Genomic DNA, 17,041 nt, shown 5'->3' with positions numbered 1-17,041 from the left:
CGAACCGACGTCTCTCCCCCCATTCCAGCGCATATTCGAGGAGCAGCTGAAGAAGTACGAGCAGGTGAAGGTCTACATCGACCAGAACCTGTCGGCGCAGGAGAACATCCTGAAGGCGCTGACCGAGGCCAATGTGCAGTACGCATCGGTGCGGAAAGGCCTGAACCAGACGGAGCAGCAGTGGAACAGCACGGTGCAGGGGCTGGTGGGCTCGTACGAAGCCTACGAAGACCTGATGAAGAAGTCCCAGGAGGGGAAGGAGTTCTACGACGACCTGGAGGCCAAGGCGTCACGGCTGCTGGAGAGAGCCAAGACCCTGTGTCAGAGCAGGGCAGAGGAGAGGAGGCCCCTGCTGGAGAAGTAAGGGTTTAGCTCACATTTCATGTGGAAATAACAGCGATTATTATAATTTTTTTTGTTTGTTCACTTCTGGTTACTTATAGGGCTGAACTATTTTGGAAAATAATCAAATTGCGATTTTTTTTTTCTTAATATTGTGATTTAATGTGATTTTTTTTTTTTTTCCCAGTTTAATTTATCATGTCTTTTTAAACATATACAAACAATAAATCATTTTGTTTCCTCGCTGTGCAGATTAGGTGCTTAAAGACCCGCAGCATCTAAACTCAGAGCAGAAATGATTGCGTTCTGCCTACAATATATTTCAACCAAAATTGCAATTTTGACTTTTCTCTGCGTTAACCACAAGCAACAAAAATGGCTTCTAAATAAAGACGTTTGTAAACAAGGACTATTTTAAACAAGAATTTTTAATGTTTCTATTAATCAGAATATTATTCAAGAGAACAGCTTATAGTTGATTTGGACGTCAATCCTTGTTGAACATAAAGTGCAACCAACAAGCAAGTCTATGTATTAAACTGATTGACCAGTACTTAATGCTATGTATGATTATATAAACTCTAAAACAAGTAATACAATTAGATTATCTCACTGCTGCAACTGTCTTCCCTTCCATGTGGAGGCAAACCCACTTTAAACATTTTACCAACACCTAATGGACGTGTCTAATTCCCTAATTGTTACATAGCCAAAAATTGCAGACTCTGCGATTTGGAAATTGCGTTTTTTTTTAAATCGCGATTATATTGAAAATGTGATTAATTGTTCAGCCCTAGTTACTTATCTGAACTTGTACATAAACCAATAACTTTGCTTTGCAGAGATAAAAAGCCCCCAGCGCGCCCTACGGCCGCCAAGCCCGTCCTGAAGCCGAGAGCGTCCGACGCGGACTCTGCGTCGTCGAGCTTCGAGGATCCAGAGCTGGCACAGATCAATGCAGCCATCATGGCCCTAGGGGGCGACCTGCCTGAGGACCTCCGGAGCCTCCCCCCCGATATCCCTTCCCTCTCTAACGCCGCTGGTCGTATGCCCTGGCCAGGTGCCCCCGCTGCCAGCCTCCCCCACTTCCCTCCCAACCTCCCACCTCCGGAGCTCCTGGCAAGAATCGCCCAGTTTCCCCCTTCAGGGGCTATGGGTCAGGGTCCCATGCCACGTATGCCCCTCCACCAGATCGCTCACCACAGGCCTCCAGTGGCGTCTGGTTACCGGGCGCCGCCTCCTCAGGCTCCCCAACCGGGCCTCGTGGCTCCCGTCCCCGTCCGCCCCTCCACCACCACCGTGGACAGCATTCAGGCTCCCATCCCCAGCTACACCCCCGCCCCGCACATGCCTGTTCCCCCCGCCTCCACGGGGTACACGGTACCCCAGATGGGTGCGTACCCCCACATGATGCCGCACCCATCGCAGCAGCAGAAGCACCCCCAGCAGTACGGCCCGCCCGCAGCCCAGCCTCTCCCTCAGGGGTATCAGCCTGGACCGAGGGCCGCTCCCACTTACACCCACGGATATGCTCCGCCTCAGCCCAACGTTCCTCCAAACTACCAGCAGGCGTTTCCAGGTCAGCTTCAGCAGCATCAGCAGAATGGCTTTCCTCCCCGACCGCCGGCGCCACAGGCCTACCACATTCCACAGAGCTTCGTCCCCCAGCAGCACCCTCAGATGATGCCGGGCTCCATGCCGGGGGCCCCCCCCCAGGCTGCACATCCACCAACGTCTTCAACTTCTGCCCCCTATTCGCCGTATCCCAACCAGCAGATGCCCCCCGGACTGCCTCACCAGCAGATGGCCGTCCCTCCCGCTGCCCAGCACGTTCTGCCCCACCCACAGATGCAAATACCAGGTGGCCACAGACCACAGCTGCCGCCCAGCGGTCAAACTATGCCCCCGGGGTCGCATAACTACATCCCCCCGGGTGGTCGGCCTCTTCCCCCTACCATGCATCCTCAGATGCCGCCTTCTTCTCAGCCGCATGTGCCCTCTGGTCCCCAGGTCAACCTGCCAGGAGGCCCCGTACCCCACATTCCTCAGAGTGCATTGTCTGCACAGCATCAAGCTATCCCCGGCGTTCCTGGGCATCCCATGCAGATGGCCGGCCCGCCGCAGCCACACCCTTCTCAACACGGTGGGGGTTGCTACCCTGGCGGCGCGCTAATGATACCCCAGCAGCCTCTGGCGCCTCGGCCCACGGCTCTCCAACAACCCCAGGTTTCCCTGCCTATGACCCACCCCCAGCCTCCCACTCTGTATCCTTCTGCAGCAGGGACAGGTGCGCCCCCCGGTGCCCCACAGCAACCCCTTGCAGTCGGCCCCCTCTCCCCCGGAGGCGCCGCGCTGATGCAGCCGACCAACCCTGTCGTCCCTTCCCCCTCCCCGTCTCCGGGCCCGGCGTCTCTGGGTCTGACGGCCCCGTCTCCAGGGGGCACGGCGCCGCCCACTCTTCCCAACCCCTCCGCATCCACGTCTCTGTTCCAGCGGCAGAACTCCAGCACGGACGATCTCCTCTCCTCCAGCCCGGAGAGCCAACACGGCGGCACCAAGGCGCCCACCAACGTCCTGCAGCCCACCAAAGCCGTCGAAAGGAAGAGCTCCCAGGGAGTCCTCCTGATCCAGGGAGATCCGTACCAGGCGCCGGAGCGCGTGGCCCGCCTTCACAGCGAGCTGGAGCATTACCGAGCCCAGGTGGACTCCCTGGAGCACCCCTCTGAGAGCGAAGGAGGCGTGTCGGTGCTGGACGCCCGCTGGAAAGAGCTGCAGGACCAGCAGGAGAAGGACGCCCGGCAGCTGTCCATCGCCATCGCCCGCTGCTACACCATGAAGAACCGCCACCACGACGTCATGCCCTACGACCTGAACCGCGTGGTCCTGCAGTCGGGGAAGGATGACTACATCAACGCCAGCTTTGTGGAGGACCTGTCGCCGTACTGCCCTCGCCTGATCGCCACCCAGGCGCCGCTCAGCGGCACCGCCGCAGACTTCTGGCTGATGGTGTACGAGCAGAAGGTGTCGCTGATCGTCATGCTGGTCTCAGAGCAGGAGCTGGACAAGGTGCTGGGCTCTAAAAGCGTCACGGTGGTGAATTTGTGTCGTTTTTGAGGAGTTTTCTGACGTGCGGCTTTTGGTGTGATGTTTTCCAGGGCAAGGTTCTGCGCTACTTCCCCACGGAGCGCGGCCAGCAGCTCTCCCAGGGACCAATCACGCTCAGTCTCACCACACAGAAGATGACGCCGACACACGTGGAGCGCATGATCAGTCTGCAGTACCGCGACCAGAGCCTGAAGCGCACCGTGGTCCACCTGCAGTTCACGTCCTGGCCAGAGCTGTAAGACGTCCGGTTTATTGGCAGCTAGAGATCCTCCTGCACTGCAAAAACAGACCTAAAAATTGGTAATATGTTCTTAAATGTGTGTGTTTGTCCTAGATTTGAGCAGGTAGATAAGACTATTTGCCAATGGAATGACCCCTAAAATAAGATAATTAGATATATTGCACTTGAAATAAGATGATGGAGATGAATTGTTCCTATTTTAAGTGCAAAAATCTTATTCCATTGGCAGATAATCTTATTTATCCACTCAAACCAAGGAAAGATACACTCATTTTAAGAACATTTTACTAATTTTTAGGTCCGTTTTTGCAGTGTGTGAGGCGTCTCCTGGCTGGTATGGTTTCTGTTACATTGCACTGCAAAAAGTGAACCAAAAGTAGGTAAGATCCTCTTGAAATTGGTGTATTTTTCCTTGATTTGAGCTGGTAATTCAGCTCAATGGAATAAGATTTTTGCACTTAAAATAAGAACAATTCATCTCCGTCATCTTATTTCAAGTGTAGGATATCTAATTATGTTATTTTATGGGTAGAAATGTTCATTCCATTGGCAAATATTCTTATTTAGCTGCTCAAATCAAGGAAAAATAAAAAATTTTAAGAACATTTTACTTTAGTTCCCTTTTTGCGGTGAGCTTTATAAAAGAAAAAAAATAGAATAAAACAAACGTACTGCAGGTTCTTTGAGAGGGCGAGTAGTTCAGAAAGGGAAGGAAACACAAATTCAGCCCCACGTCCTTTCAAAAATAAGCTCACCTGTCCAGAAGGAAAGCAGCAACCTCCGTGTGCGTTCTAGGCCCTTCTTAGGCTTCCTTGATCGATGTTCATCCTCGTTTTGCTTCGTTTTTGGTCCGCTTGAATCTCAGAAGCGATTTCTCAGCGCTATCATGGAGCTACTATGATCTAGCCAGGTTGCCAGATCAGGTCAAGGTTTTCCAGCCCAAAAACTTGTTAAAAACCACCAGAACACACAAGAACCCGCCCAAACAAATAATATTCTGTATGTGCGAGCGTGAATCAGGGTTCCCACGGGTCCTTGAAATCCTTGAAAGTTTGTGAATCTGAAAACAGCCACAAAAAAAAACACCTTGTCCTTGAAAGTCCTTGAATTTTTTTGTGGGGTTGAAAGTTCACACGGATGACGACTCGTCATTATTTTACTACCACACAAATTTTGTTGATTCTGCAGACTTTTAATTTGCAAAAGTACGTTCGCTCTTCTTCGTTAGTTGGTAGGCTACGGTTTAGGCCTACGTGCGTCCAATAGGTTACATTCACGCAGTGTTGCCAACTCAGCGACTTTGTCGCTATATTTAGCGACTTTTCAGACCCCTCCAGCGACTCTTTTTCAAAAAAGCGACTAGCAACAAATCTAGCGACTTTTGGAGACTCTTACGTAAAAGCACGTATCGTTCATACTCTTGTCCTCCAGCGGCAGGTACTGCCGTGGGGCGCCTCACCCGTTCTCCCCCTCCCGCAGGAGTCCCTCTCAGCGCTGCAGTCAGAGCCACAGCATGTTTACCGTCAGCGTCCAGACTGCAAATAAAGCGCGCATGCGCCGGGATTGACGGCGCAGGTTGATCATAAATAACTGAATTTGAAATATTTTATCTTAAATAAATAACGGCATTTGATTCACACAGCCACATGTTCATGTTTTACCGTGATTTGTAGGCTCCTTAGTGGACCACAAGAGAAAAAAGAAAATGTTGAAAAAAAGTTGAAAAGAAAAAGATTGTAACTCCGCCATAGTGTCTCTTTATGGTTCATTTTGCCGGTCTCAAACCCGGGTAAAGGAGGAGGGTTAGTAAAATGCACTGAAATTGTGTCTTTAACAAAGGTAACAAAAGCCTGAGAATGATTTAAATATCTCTCTGAGCAGCTTTCTGGCAACCGTGGCACTTTAAACAGAAGTCAAAAACTAGCTTAATCAAAGATGAAAGTAAGTGAAACAAATTAATATAATTCTGAACATCTCAATGCTGCACTTTTTTTCCTTAAAATTCCATGAAACGGTAGACTAATGTAGATCTTATATGTAATGTAGTATGGCATAGCCATGTACTGTGGATATAAATGTAGGCTATGAATATGATCAATATCAATGTAGGCTATAAATTAAGTCCACTTTCTTGCATTGCTTCTGACCCAACAACTTCTATGCCATTTAGTCTTTTATTGAATTTGCATTGTATTAAAATATGATAACCTATTCAGCGGTCACAGTAGGTAAATGCCGCCACGTGTGGTCCTTGAATTTGAGGAAATTGGTCCTGGAAAGTCATTGAAAGGTCATTGAATTTGATGTTCACCAAGGTGTGGGAACCCTGCTGAATGCACATCAATACTACTTAAAAAGCTGCAATCGAACCAAACATTTTATGGAACGTTAAGTGTGAGATTACATCTTTCATGGCGTATGGGTGGAGGCTCAGTTTCGCTGTAACGGTAAAGTTGTCACCTGGTATTTGTATCTCCTGCATCGGGAGCGACGCAGGAGGAGCTGATATACTTTCGGTTAAAAAGTACTAATTGTTCAGTTCGTGGGTTAAAACAGAAAAAACACACGACTGCCTAATATGAGGAGAATCACGTCTGTTTAAACTCCCTTCACAACTTTTACGCTCAATATTGCACCTTAACAAGTGAACGTCTCCGTGGTCGTTTGCTCTGATTGTCGCTCATCTAAAGAAATTCTGTCTGCTTTATTCTTGTAAAACATTTTTGTTTCTAGGTAGATCCGCATGAATGGATCAAACGAAACAGACTCCCAAATGTACTGAATAAAAAGTTAAGACCAAAATTATGTATAACTGATGGCTCTTCCTGCTCCTCTGTTAACACAAACTGCAGCAACAAGCTGTGAAAGAAGCTGAAACGGATCATCCGCAGCCCAGATGGGAAATAGGCCGTGGGCCAGAATCTGTACGGTGACTTTTCGTATGAACTGTCAGGGGGCAACTTTCTTGCACCGGGATAAGTTGCTACACATAGCAGTGATCTCAAAACACCAATGTTCCCACGTTTTCACTTGCACATTAAGAAGTTATAGCCGATAAAAAATCTAAACTGTGGCGCTCCAGTCCAATAAGTCACGTGATTCGATTTTTGCTGCTCAGCCAATCCGATCGCTGTATTGTCAGCTGAGCGAGTTTACCACGTCATCATGGCTGCGCCCGTAAGATGGTTGTTTCTGTTGTGTCTGTTTCCAGACGAAGAAAGCCCAATAATAGCATTTTGTGGCGCCACCTGGCAGAGATCTTGATGGCAAGAAAAAAATAAATAGCCCAGACCATCCATCCATTCATCCATCCATCCATCCATTCATCCATCCATCCATCCATTCATTTTCTAACACGCTTATCCCTGCGTTCGCGAGGTGCCGGTCCCTATCTCCAGCTGTCAATGGGCGAGAGGCGTTGTATAAACTGGACAGGTCACCAGTCCATCGCAGGGCAGAAATAGTCCAGACTTTTGCCCAATTTACTGTGATATCACCAAGACCTGCTGCGCTAGGATAGCACAGGTGTCGTTGTGCCAAACGACTTATCCCCGCCAGAATTTGTATTCCCTGCGCCAAGAGCGCATTCAGCTGGAAGAATGAATCTAGTCAACTCCGCCTCATTTCCAACCTATTAGGCGTGGAAATGAGGATGTTTTACTTTTCTTAACGAAATATAGCAATGGTGTCGTTACATTATCGTTCATCCATCCATCCAGTATAATACGTTATGAGAAAGAAAACGGTCATTTCCAGATGTGTCACGAAAATATTAGCTTTATGTTATTAGATTGTCGAATGTCTGTCTGCTGAAACCAAAATCCACCTTCCTAAGTCCATCACAGCTGTCTGCTGGTTCTCTTTTTTTCTTTTTTGGTAGCTAAACCCGCATGAATAGATTATATAAAGCGGATTTCACGTGTGATCAAATGAACACTGAATAAAGGCACAGCCAAAATTATCAGATTTAATAAGATTTTAATTCAACCAAGAACCTTATCGAGATATTAACCGTATTAAGAAAACGAGATATGTCTCTTTTAAAAATAGAACAACGTATTAGGAGTTTAAAAAAAATAAATTTCATTTTACTAGAATGTGATGTTTAAAATATTTAGACTTCACAAAGCTGGAGGTTAAAACTTTTATTGATTTCAAAAATACAATACAAAATTCTACAAATTCCGAAGGGGATAACTCGTTTGGCACAACGAGTTTATACAACGCATCTCACCCATTGACAGCTGGAGCTCGGCACCAGCACCTCGCAAACCCAGCGGGGATAAGCCTGTTAGAAAATGGATGGATGGATGGATGGATGGACAGATGGTCTGGGCTATTTATTTTTTTCTTGCCATCAAGATCTCTGCCAGCTGGCGCCAGAAAATGCTATTATTGGGCTTTCTTCATCTGGAAACAAATGCATACAAACATCTTACGAGCGCAGCCATGATGAACTGATGAACGCGCACAGCTGACAATACAGCGATCTGATTGGCTGAGCAGCAAAAATCGAATCACGTGACCTCTTGGACCGGAGCGCCACAGTTTAGATTTTTTATCGGCTATAACTTATTAATGTGCAAGCGAAAACGTGGGAACATTGGTGTTTTGAGATCACTGCTATGTGTAGCAACTTATCCTGGTGGAAGAAAGTTGCCCCCTGACAGTTCATACGAAACTTCTTAAGGAAGCGTCCTACAGATTCTGGCCCACGGCCTAAAATGGGTGTCATCACGCGGCTCAGCAGGCTACATGGTTGAGTCAGATTGCCCCAATAACTGCTATGAGCTAATTAGTAGTGAAGAAATTATGGCGTTTATAGGTTAACTCAAAAAACGCTGAACCGACTCCAAATCCGTCCAAATTATACCCGCAAAATAAAAATGAAAACGGGCCAGTTGGGTAGAAAACCGCCTAATCTGGCAACACTGGATCTGGCAACTATTACAATTGGTGCAAAATCCTTTTGTGTTGACGTTGGTATCATAACCAGAAGTAAATGTTTACATATATATTTTTGGAGCTGTCAAAATTCATAAAATTATTTATTTTATTTTTCTGCACCTCTCCAATTGTTGTTCTGCGGATGTATTATTTAAAAAAAAAAATTTCGTTTTGATGAAACGGTTGTAGCTGTGACCAGTGGCGCCTCCAGAAATATTTCATAGGGGTGGCCAGATGGAGCCACTTAAACTCTTGGGGTGGCACTGAAACTAAAAGCTGTAATTTCAGGATTTTATTCTACTGTTGTAGTAAAGCTGCATGTAGAAAACAGGCAGAATCAGAAAGACTTAAGTAAACGCCTAATAATATCTTATGGTTTGTAATGGTTTTCTGAAATTTTAATGTTCCTAATGATCTAATGTGCATAGCCCAATAATAGCAGAGTTAACATTTTAAGTTGAACAACAATATTTTTATTGCGTAATTACATTAAGAATAAGGTGTACTTTTATTAATTTATTGAAAAAACAAAACAGTTACCAAGGGAAGTAGATACTGGCAGAAACAAATAAAAGTGCAATAGAAGCCAAGGAAGAGCCTTGCTGGCTGTGACCTTCAGAACGGATGAAGGAGAAACCAGTTCTCATCTCTGGTGCATCTTTATAAAGAATAGAAAATGTTTCTTCAGATGGGGGGGAAATAAAAACATTTCTTCTCATTTGATCAGGGGTCTTCCTGACAGCAAGAGCAACCTGCTGCGATTCATCCAGGAGGTTCATGGACACTACCTCCACCAGAGGCCCCTGCAGACTCCTGTTGTGGTTCACTGCAGGTGAGCGCCGGCTTATCCGCTCCACAACACTAACCCAGCGACTGAGCTGTATGTTCTGCGCATTGCGACCGTCACGGCATGCTGGGCGCGCTTGTTTAAGGTAGCGCTAACGTCGGCCTGTGCACCTTGTGCCTCAGCTCCGGCGTGGGACGCACCGGCGCCTTCTGTCTGCTCTACGCGGCCCTGCAGGAGCTGGAGGCAGGAAACGGCATCCCGGACCTTCCGCTGTTGGTGAAGAAGATGAGACAGCAGAGGAAGAACATGCTGCAGGAGAAGGTCGGATAACCAAACAGGAAGTTGTGTTCAAGGTTTTATCTGGTTTAGATCAGACTAACCTGAGATGTATCGTATTCTTTGGGCTATCAGTCACATTTTTTTCATAGTTTGGCCGATCCTGCGACTTAAATAAATGTTAAATTGTAATTAATTTTAACCAATATGAACTAAGGAGTAAACATTACCGTATTTAGCCACAAGAGGGCGATCTAGGCTTGTGAAAACTATATGCTGTTCTTGTAAACATTAACTTGTAAACAACAAAGAGAGAACACATGTACATATGCTGTTTCTGTCGCTCAAAGGACTGAGACACAACCTGTTACTGGGCTGTCTGTGAAGCTAATAGCAGCTAGCGTTAGCTTACAGCTCTGTTGTCTGGGCGGTTTACAACTTCACTGATGCACGTTAGCTTTAAGTTGCTCTGAAACATCCGTGTCATGCTGTTAGCTTATTACCTGACTCCGCCAGATAGATTTGCTCTGCATATCCATCTGGAAACCTTCCGTTGAAGTAATTTTGGGAAGGGGCGAAAATACTGGTCAGCTGATTGGCCTTTGTTGGTGATAGACGGGCCAAATGAACCAATCAGATTCGTCGTCGCTCGTAACAGAGCAACGACGAAAACACAACCACAAGCCAAGCTACTCTTGCTGCTGCAGGTAAGGGCTCGTTAGCTCAGCAAAGAAATACTCTGTAATTCCGATAAAACTTGCTCGATAGCCACGCTAACGCTAGTTTCATCGGCTGAAACCGCCATGTTCTTTAGACTGAACTGTCGCGCTTCTCGTTGCGGCACACCTCAACCCGCCTCAAAGCCAACGCTGATTGGACGTTCGTTTGGTGAACGGCTCCAAATTTTCTTTAACGGAGAGTAGCCAGACTGATCTGCGAGTGAAACCTTGAAAGCTCGCGAGATCAGGATGGTCTCACGAGGCTAGTTAGCTTAGCACGTAGCAGCAATAAGTTCACGGTCTAATTTAGGCGTAACTTGGACACCTTTCAGCGTAACGAGCCGTTACGGAGTTGCTAATTTACTCCATTCATCCTCCCAGGTATGTTCCATGTTATTCAGCCGGCTGTAGATGCAGCTGTGTAATTGAATAAATTATCTTACCAGATTAAATGTCAGTTTTTAGCCTTGGATTATGTGAAATAAATGCGACTTATAGTCTGAAAAACACGGTAGTGTTAAAAAAAGAAAAATCTGGATTTGTAGCTCTTCACTGGTCTTTAACTTGAACTCTATTTATGTTTCTATATGCATTATTGGATTGTTGATTTCATTTTTTATGTGCCTCCAGCTCCACCTGAAGTTTTGCTATGAAGCCGTGTTAAAGCACGCTGAGCTGGTCCTTCAGCGCCATGGCATCACTACCGCCACCTACAGCAAGAACACCAACTCTGCAGCCACCAAGGTTGCCAGTTATTCTTACTTCTCTTTCATTTCCACTCCAGTTTTTATTTGCCTAAGTATAATCATATACACAGAGAGATCTAAAAGAAAAACAGACATGAGTTATTAATTGATAGAATTTCATTTCATTTAAGTTTAAACTATTTTTTTTTAATGTTGAAACAAGACTTGCCAGTTTGTTCTGTGGTGACTGTTGGAGGCAGAGAGACCGCAGCTGGATCTGCTTTAAACTTTAAATCAGAATTCTGTCAAATTAAGATCCAGAACATTTCTCTCCTTCATGACTTAGACAACTTTATTTGTCATTCGGTATGCACAAAGTGCGTACAGAACGAAATTTCGTTTCGTACAGCTTTTGTAAATCGCAGTAAAAGTTAAACTACAGTTTTAGGTGCGGCAGAGATTTAGAAGTAAACAGTAGATTTTAAATACACAGTATACAAACAGTTGAAATGTAACAAAAAAGAGACATTATTTATGTACAGATTGGATTGTGCAAGGGCATTTGTGCATGAATGCATTTGTTTGTGCAATTTTAAGACTAGGAGTCCAATAGCATTTTTAATGCTATACGAGCTGCAATGATGCATCTAAGTCTCTAAACTTCATCATGAGAAGTTTAGAGACTTATCCCCCCCTCTTTTATTTTTAACTGTATGAAAACCAACCTGACGTTATATTTCTGCTCGTGTTTTGCACCCTTCGTTCTGGTAGGCGTCACCCTCAGTAGGACAGACGCAGCAGTAGTCAGACGTCGCTTCATCGTTTTTTTTTTTTTACCGTATCTTACTAATCGTCTTATCTGAACTCCCTCCTCAGCCTTACTCCAGACAAGAGTCCCAGCAGGACATCGTCCTCGGTGGCGACATGCCCATCAGCTCCATTCAGGCCACCATCGCCAAGCTGAGCATCCGCCCCCCCAGCGCAGACCCCACCACCGAGGGCGGAGGCCCAGAGGAGCACTTGGGGGCCTCGTCACCAAATCTGGACTCCATGGGCGACATGCAGTTGTTGCCGGACCCCTGTCCTCCAGCAGACCCTCAGCCTCCCTCATCCCTAAGCCCGCCTCTCCCCTCCTCCGCGTACTCCCCCCCGCCGCCCAACGGCCTCGATGGCCTCTCCCCATCTAGTCCCCCCGCACCCGACCACCAGCCCGTCCCGGAGTCTGCTCCCTCCGTCAGTCCGCCTCCTGCGTCCTCCGCACAGGCTCTCTCCTCGCTGGAGCTCCTGGCCTCTCTGACGCCCGAGGCCTTCTCCCTGGAGGGGGGGGGCCGGGGAAAGCAGCGGGTGACCAAGCAGAACTTCCTGCAGCCCGCCGAGGGTCAGGGCATCCACGGGACGCGGGGCGCCGACGACGACGGCGCCGACCCGCTCAGCAGCCTGGATCCGCTCTGGACCCTCAACAAGCACTGAGACCGAGACGGGAGCGCCGCTGCCTTTCTGCCACCTCACCACCAGGGGTCAGGCCTGCAGCGTTTCGGCGCGCCATCACCAAGATGTGCCTGTTGGCCGGCGGTAGCAGAGAGATCCCTGAAACACAAACACTAGCTTCGCTTTCATGCCTGGTGGAGTCCAGGACCAGCTCACTATGCACTGGCGTCTCTGTTGCTCGGTCACCCGGTTGCTGCTTTCCTTCAATGTTTTTTGGACAGATGTGAAATTCCAGCTCCAATATATGGGGCGTCTTTAAAAACAAAACAAACACAAATCTGCACTCCAATCCTCTTTACACGAGGCTGTTAAGGCGTCACAGGCTGCTGCTGGGAACCTTTAGAGAAGCTCTGACCCGGGAACTCAGAACCACAACAAACCGGCACCTTTTAACAGGTTGATTTCTGTCTTCTGCAACTCTGTAAATATCCCAGATAAAGTTAGACTGTTCTCAAAGAAGGCTTCCTTTACTGAAAAACAAAAAAAACAAAAAAAAAAACAATCACTAACTGTTCATTATTGTAAAAAAAAAAAAAAATTCAATAAATCTAGGAAACAATGTGTTTTAGATCAAAGCCTCTTTATTTGAAAATTAGTACAAAGTCTGTTTTAGTTACAAAATAAGTTACTTCTGTTACAACGACCTGCAGAAATGAATCACGAGGAGACGAGCCTTAAAGGTCTGCGGTGGCGGTCCAGATGTGGAGGTGAGACGACGTCGACGCGAGAAGCTGCTCCGGGTAACGAGGAGCTAATTGGGAAAGGTCCGCATCTGAACCGGGACATTCATGAAAAGGCTAAGACTGACGTGAAGTCATTCCTTTAAAAAAAATAAAAATCTGTTTGGCATTTTGGTAAATTTTGTCGCTTTAGTCCCATACGGCTGACTTTTAAAAATTTTAATGATTTGCTAATGGGCGGGACATTTTTTTGCCCACACCTGAATGGTGAGGATTCACTTTTCTCCACTGTGACAGTCTTCTCCTAAAACTGAGCAATAAACAAAAATCAAAGAGTAGATTTAGCTCTTTTAAGGAAGATGTTACTTTTGTTTGTTTTTTTTTGCCTTGTTGCTGTCCTGCCTGGATGTAAATCCCCCATTCTCTGCACCTAAAAGGCAACATTTTTATTTCCCAAAATGCCAAACTTGTAGCTTTAACTCATTCACATTTCTAAAAGGGAAAAACAAAAAAAACAAATCCAGTTCTAAAAGCTTTTCCTCGACCAGACGACAAAGCGCCTACCTGGACGTGGCAACGACGCGGCGGCGGCCATGTTGGCTGGTCAGCTGTGGGACTGCGGCTGCAATTTGAGACTGCTTGTCTAAAAAAAAAAAAAGGTGAGGAAGTTCCCGCTGCAGTGATCTGCGCGGGTCAGAAGCTTGTTCCCTAAATGTAAACATGTTCGCTGCGTCCCACAGAAACCAGCGCGGCGGCCTCAGCTCACCTGCCTCTCCTACCTGGACGCTGACGTTAGCAAAAGTGCATTAAACATGTGAGCATTGGTTTGGAGCAGAGTCAGCAGTGCACTCAGTTCACGGGGGAAAAACGCGGCTGGCCTGGCGCTACATTCAGGACGAAAACCATAGCTGGGACCTTTTAAATAAAATACATTCTAGATTTATTTTATTTCTGCCTGCTCAGGAAAGAAGGTCAATCCTGTGATAATGTGGATTACATTCTCAGCAGTCCTTTAAATTCGCTCCTTTACTCAATCTGATGAAGGATCTAATTAAACGTTGCTGGGTTTTTGAAATCTGAGAATTTGAAATCGGAATTGAAATTCAGAGAATGCAGCTTTAAATGCTGTTTTCTTACAGCTAAAAAGTTAAATAAACTAAAAACCTTTAAAACAAAGGCAAACCGTGATGAAGTCGTAGTTTTTAGTGGAGACGCACATCTGCAGCACTGATTCTAACGTTTTGTCTAGTCTTACCGCCATCGGTTGTTACGACTTATATTTATATTAGCAGATTTTACTTTATTTGTACCATTTTAGTGATTAATGGCATAAATCGACGTGTTCACCAGTCTCTAGGCAGTTTTCTGTGAATCATTGTCCGAACTCTTCAGCTGTGCAACGTTTGAAGCTCGGAGGGATAAAACGGCTGCGGTGCCTTCGTTCTTCTGCATATAAAGTCGCAGCCTGAATGTGAAGCTAATAAACAATTTAACTTCCTGTTACATAGCTTCTTAAACCTTTTGGTGCTTCCTTCGGGAATCATCATCAAATCCCTTCCTGATACTGAAACAGCAACAGTTTCAAGTTTTTGTCCTTCAGTAACGACTTCCACACCGAAGGGCGGTTGGCTAAGGTGCTTTTGCTGAAACTAAAAACTGGATTGTCAACCTTTTTCCAGATGTGATTTCATCTAATTATTCGCTCTCATGCCCCAACCCCCAGGTGGTGAGCGGCGTGATTTAGATGTTCTAAATGCCTGAGTTGAACAAACGGGTCTTTAACAGGTTGTTGGACAGTCGGAGGAAATAATTCAGCTTTTATTTGGTGGTGCTGGGGCAGAGACGGTGAGGATCAGGAGGGCCCATCCCTTCCCTAACATATAAACTACGTTGATAAATATTCTATCATTTAATTCGCTGTGTCGGTCCTCAGAGTGCTGCTCATTGCTGGATTTCTCGGTGCATCTCTAGTTTTCAGTTTATAAGATCATCAAAATCCACTGAAGTGTTTTTTCAGACTGACACTGGAGGAGGAGAGAACAAAAAAAAAAAAAAGGTTTTAATACAAGCTACTGTTTGAGTTTTTGTGTTGACGTCTTGGAAGCGACTTGAAATTTACCGCGGTCGGGAAGTTGAGCAAATTTAAAAGATATCTCGAAGAACTCAGAAGGTGACGGAAGAGCAAAGATGAGAACTTGAGTCAGTCAGTCAACAAAATTCAAGCCATTTTAAGAATGGAGGTAGCCTGATGAAGGAGTAGCGTAAATTACACCCCCCCCCCCCCGGCGGTCTGGGCTCCAACACCTTCCAGCTTTAAAACATTGGCTCCACGCTGCCAAACAAACACCTTTCCTACGTTTAAAGTCCTCGTTTCCACCTGATAACAGAAGTTTAAGAGCCGGGATTAGCCACTCCCATACAAACTATCACTTAAAAACGTATCGCTAATAAATAATGGATTTATACATATAAAAACATCCTCCACTGGAGGTTTACTTTTTACAGTAATCACCAGTTCTCCCCCACACACGCACTCACTCTCTCTCTCTCACATCAGTTCTTCCTCTCAGAAGGTGTTTGCTTTAAAAAAAATAAAAAAACAAACGTCTTGGATTAGGTTTTCTCTCGCTCACGCAGCTCAGTTCATCCCGACAGGCGAGCGGCGCAGCAGGAATATATAAAAAAAAAAAAAACAGCAGGAATCTGCTCCGCCTTCCTCTTTGGGGGAAGGCCGGATCCCAGGAGGTCCCATCCGAGGCAGCAGCATCAAGGGCAGAGCGACTGAACCAAAACGTGCAAGCTCGCACTTTCAAAGAAAAACTAACGATGGGGGAACGATGGATTTGATTTCATATCCCAGGACCCTCGTGGTAGTTTTTGTTTTTCTTTCCCCTCCTCAACATCTTAACGGATATTAAAAAAAACGGCGTCACCAGAGCAGCGCTGACTCCTCAGTCCAGCTTCTCCAGCACCGAGGGCACGTAGACCAAGCTGAGCTCGCTGCCGAAGTCGCAGACGATGGCGGCGTTGTCGAGCACCAGCAGCTGCCGCACGCCCTGACCGTCGGCGCTCTGGCTCAGGTAGACGGTCTGCAGCAGGTCGCCGAAGTTCAGGTCCCAGAAGGAGACGCAGCCCTGGCCGCCCGTCACCAGCAGCGACTCGGAGATGACGCCGAGGCTGGCGCCGCAGCCCACCTCCTGAAGGGGAACCGACCAATCAGAACGGCTCAACCAACGACTCTGCTAAGGTCTTTTAAGAGTTATATTAATCAGCGAGAAATCTCAAGCTTTAAACCGCCGTATACAGAGAGATTTATAAGGGAAATGAGGGAAAAACAAACAAAACTGTGTGTTTATTTGTAAAAGCCTTGAATTAGGGCTGGACGATATAGGGGGAAAAAAAGCATATTGATAAAATAAATATCATATTGATCGATATTGATAATTATCAACAAATTCAAAATATATTTTAAGTGCAGCGCTGGACATTTTATGCTGTTGCTTAGCGACCTGTTAGATAAAGAACAAACACTGAATTGAAACTCAACCCTTTATTCAACCAACTTATTACCAAAACTACAGGTTTAAAAAAATAATAAGTGCTCTATGAATTCTTTAAAGGGGGCGGAGCTTGGTGTCGAAGCATTCCTGGTACTGGGTTGTGATTGGTTGGGAGGATGTAATGATAAAATAATAATAATAACCTACATAATAAGATAGAATATGATAATGAAAGGAAAACTTTTAATTGACTTTTTTTTTCTATCGTTG

The 17,041-nt window shown here is 46.1% G+C and overlaps 2 protein-coding genes across 5 annotated transcripts in view; one reads left to right on the top strand and one right to left on the bottom strand.

Annotated features, from left to right (window-relative positions):
• The window catches only part of ptpn23a (protein tyrosine phosphatase, non-receptor type 23, a), a 29,491-nt gene extending 16,077 nt beyond the window's left edge, over positions 1–13,414 (top strand). The window contains exons 18-24 of the mRNA XM_036135381.1: positions 29–360; positions 1,185–3,408; positions 3,498–3,682; positions 9,363–9,467; positions 9,605–9,743; positions 11,048–11,161; positions 11,980–13,414. Of these exons, the coding sequence (XP_035991274.1) occupies positions 29–360; positions 1,185–3,408; positions 3,498–3,682; positions 9,363–9,467; positions 9,605–9,743; positions 11,048–11,161; positions 11,980–12,573 (3,693 nt within the window). The 3' untranslated portion in view covers positions 12,574–13,414. The remainder of the gene's footprint in view (positions 1–28; positions 361–1,184; positions 3,409–3,497; positions 3,683–9,362; positions 9,468–9,604; positions 9,744–11,047; positions 11,162–11,979) is intronic.
• Positions 13,415–16,179: 2,765 nt separating this feature from the next.
• Positions 16,180–17,041, bottom strand: part of LOC105937637 (SREBF chaperone) — a 44,125-nt gene continuing 43,263 nt past the window's right edge. For all 4 annotated transcript variants that reach the window (XM_036135384.1, XM_036135383.1, XM_036135382.1 and 1 more), the window contains one exon: positions 16,180–16,468. In XM_036135384.1, the coding sequence (XP_035991277.1) occupies positions 16,223–16,468 (246 nt within the window). In that variant the 3' untranslated portion in view covers positions 16,180–16,222. The remainder of the gene's footprint in view (positions 16,469–17,041) is intronic.

Source organism: Fundulus heteroclitus, chromosome 3 (genome assembly GCF_011125445.2).
Source record: "Fundulus heteroclitus isolate FHET01 chromosome 3, MU-UCD_Fhet_4.1, whole genome shotgun sequence".
Taxonomy (NCBI): Eukaryota; Metazoa; Chordata; class Actinopteri; order Cyprinodontiformes; family Fundulidae; genus Fundulus; species Fundulus heteroclitus.
Note: the sequence above shows the minus strand (reverse complement) of the source record. Positions and strands in the feature narration are given on the sequence as shown.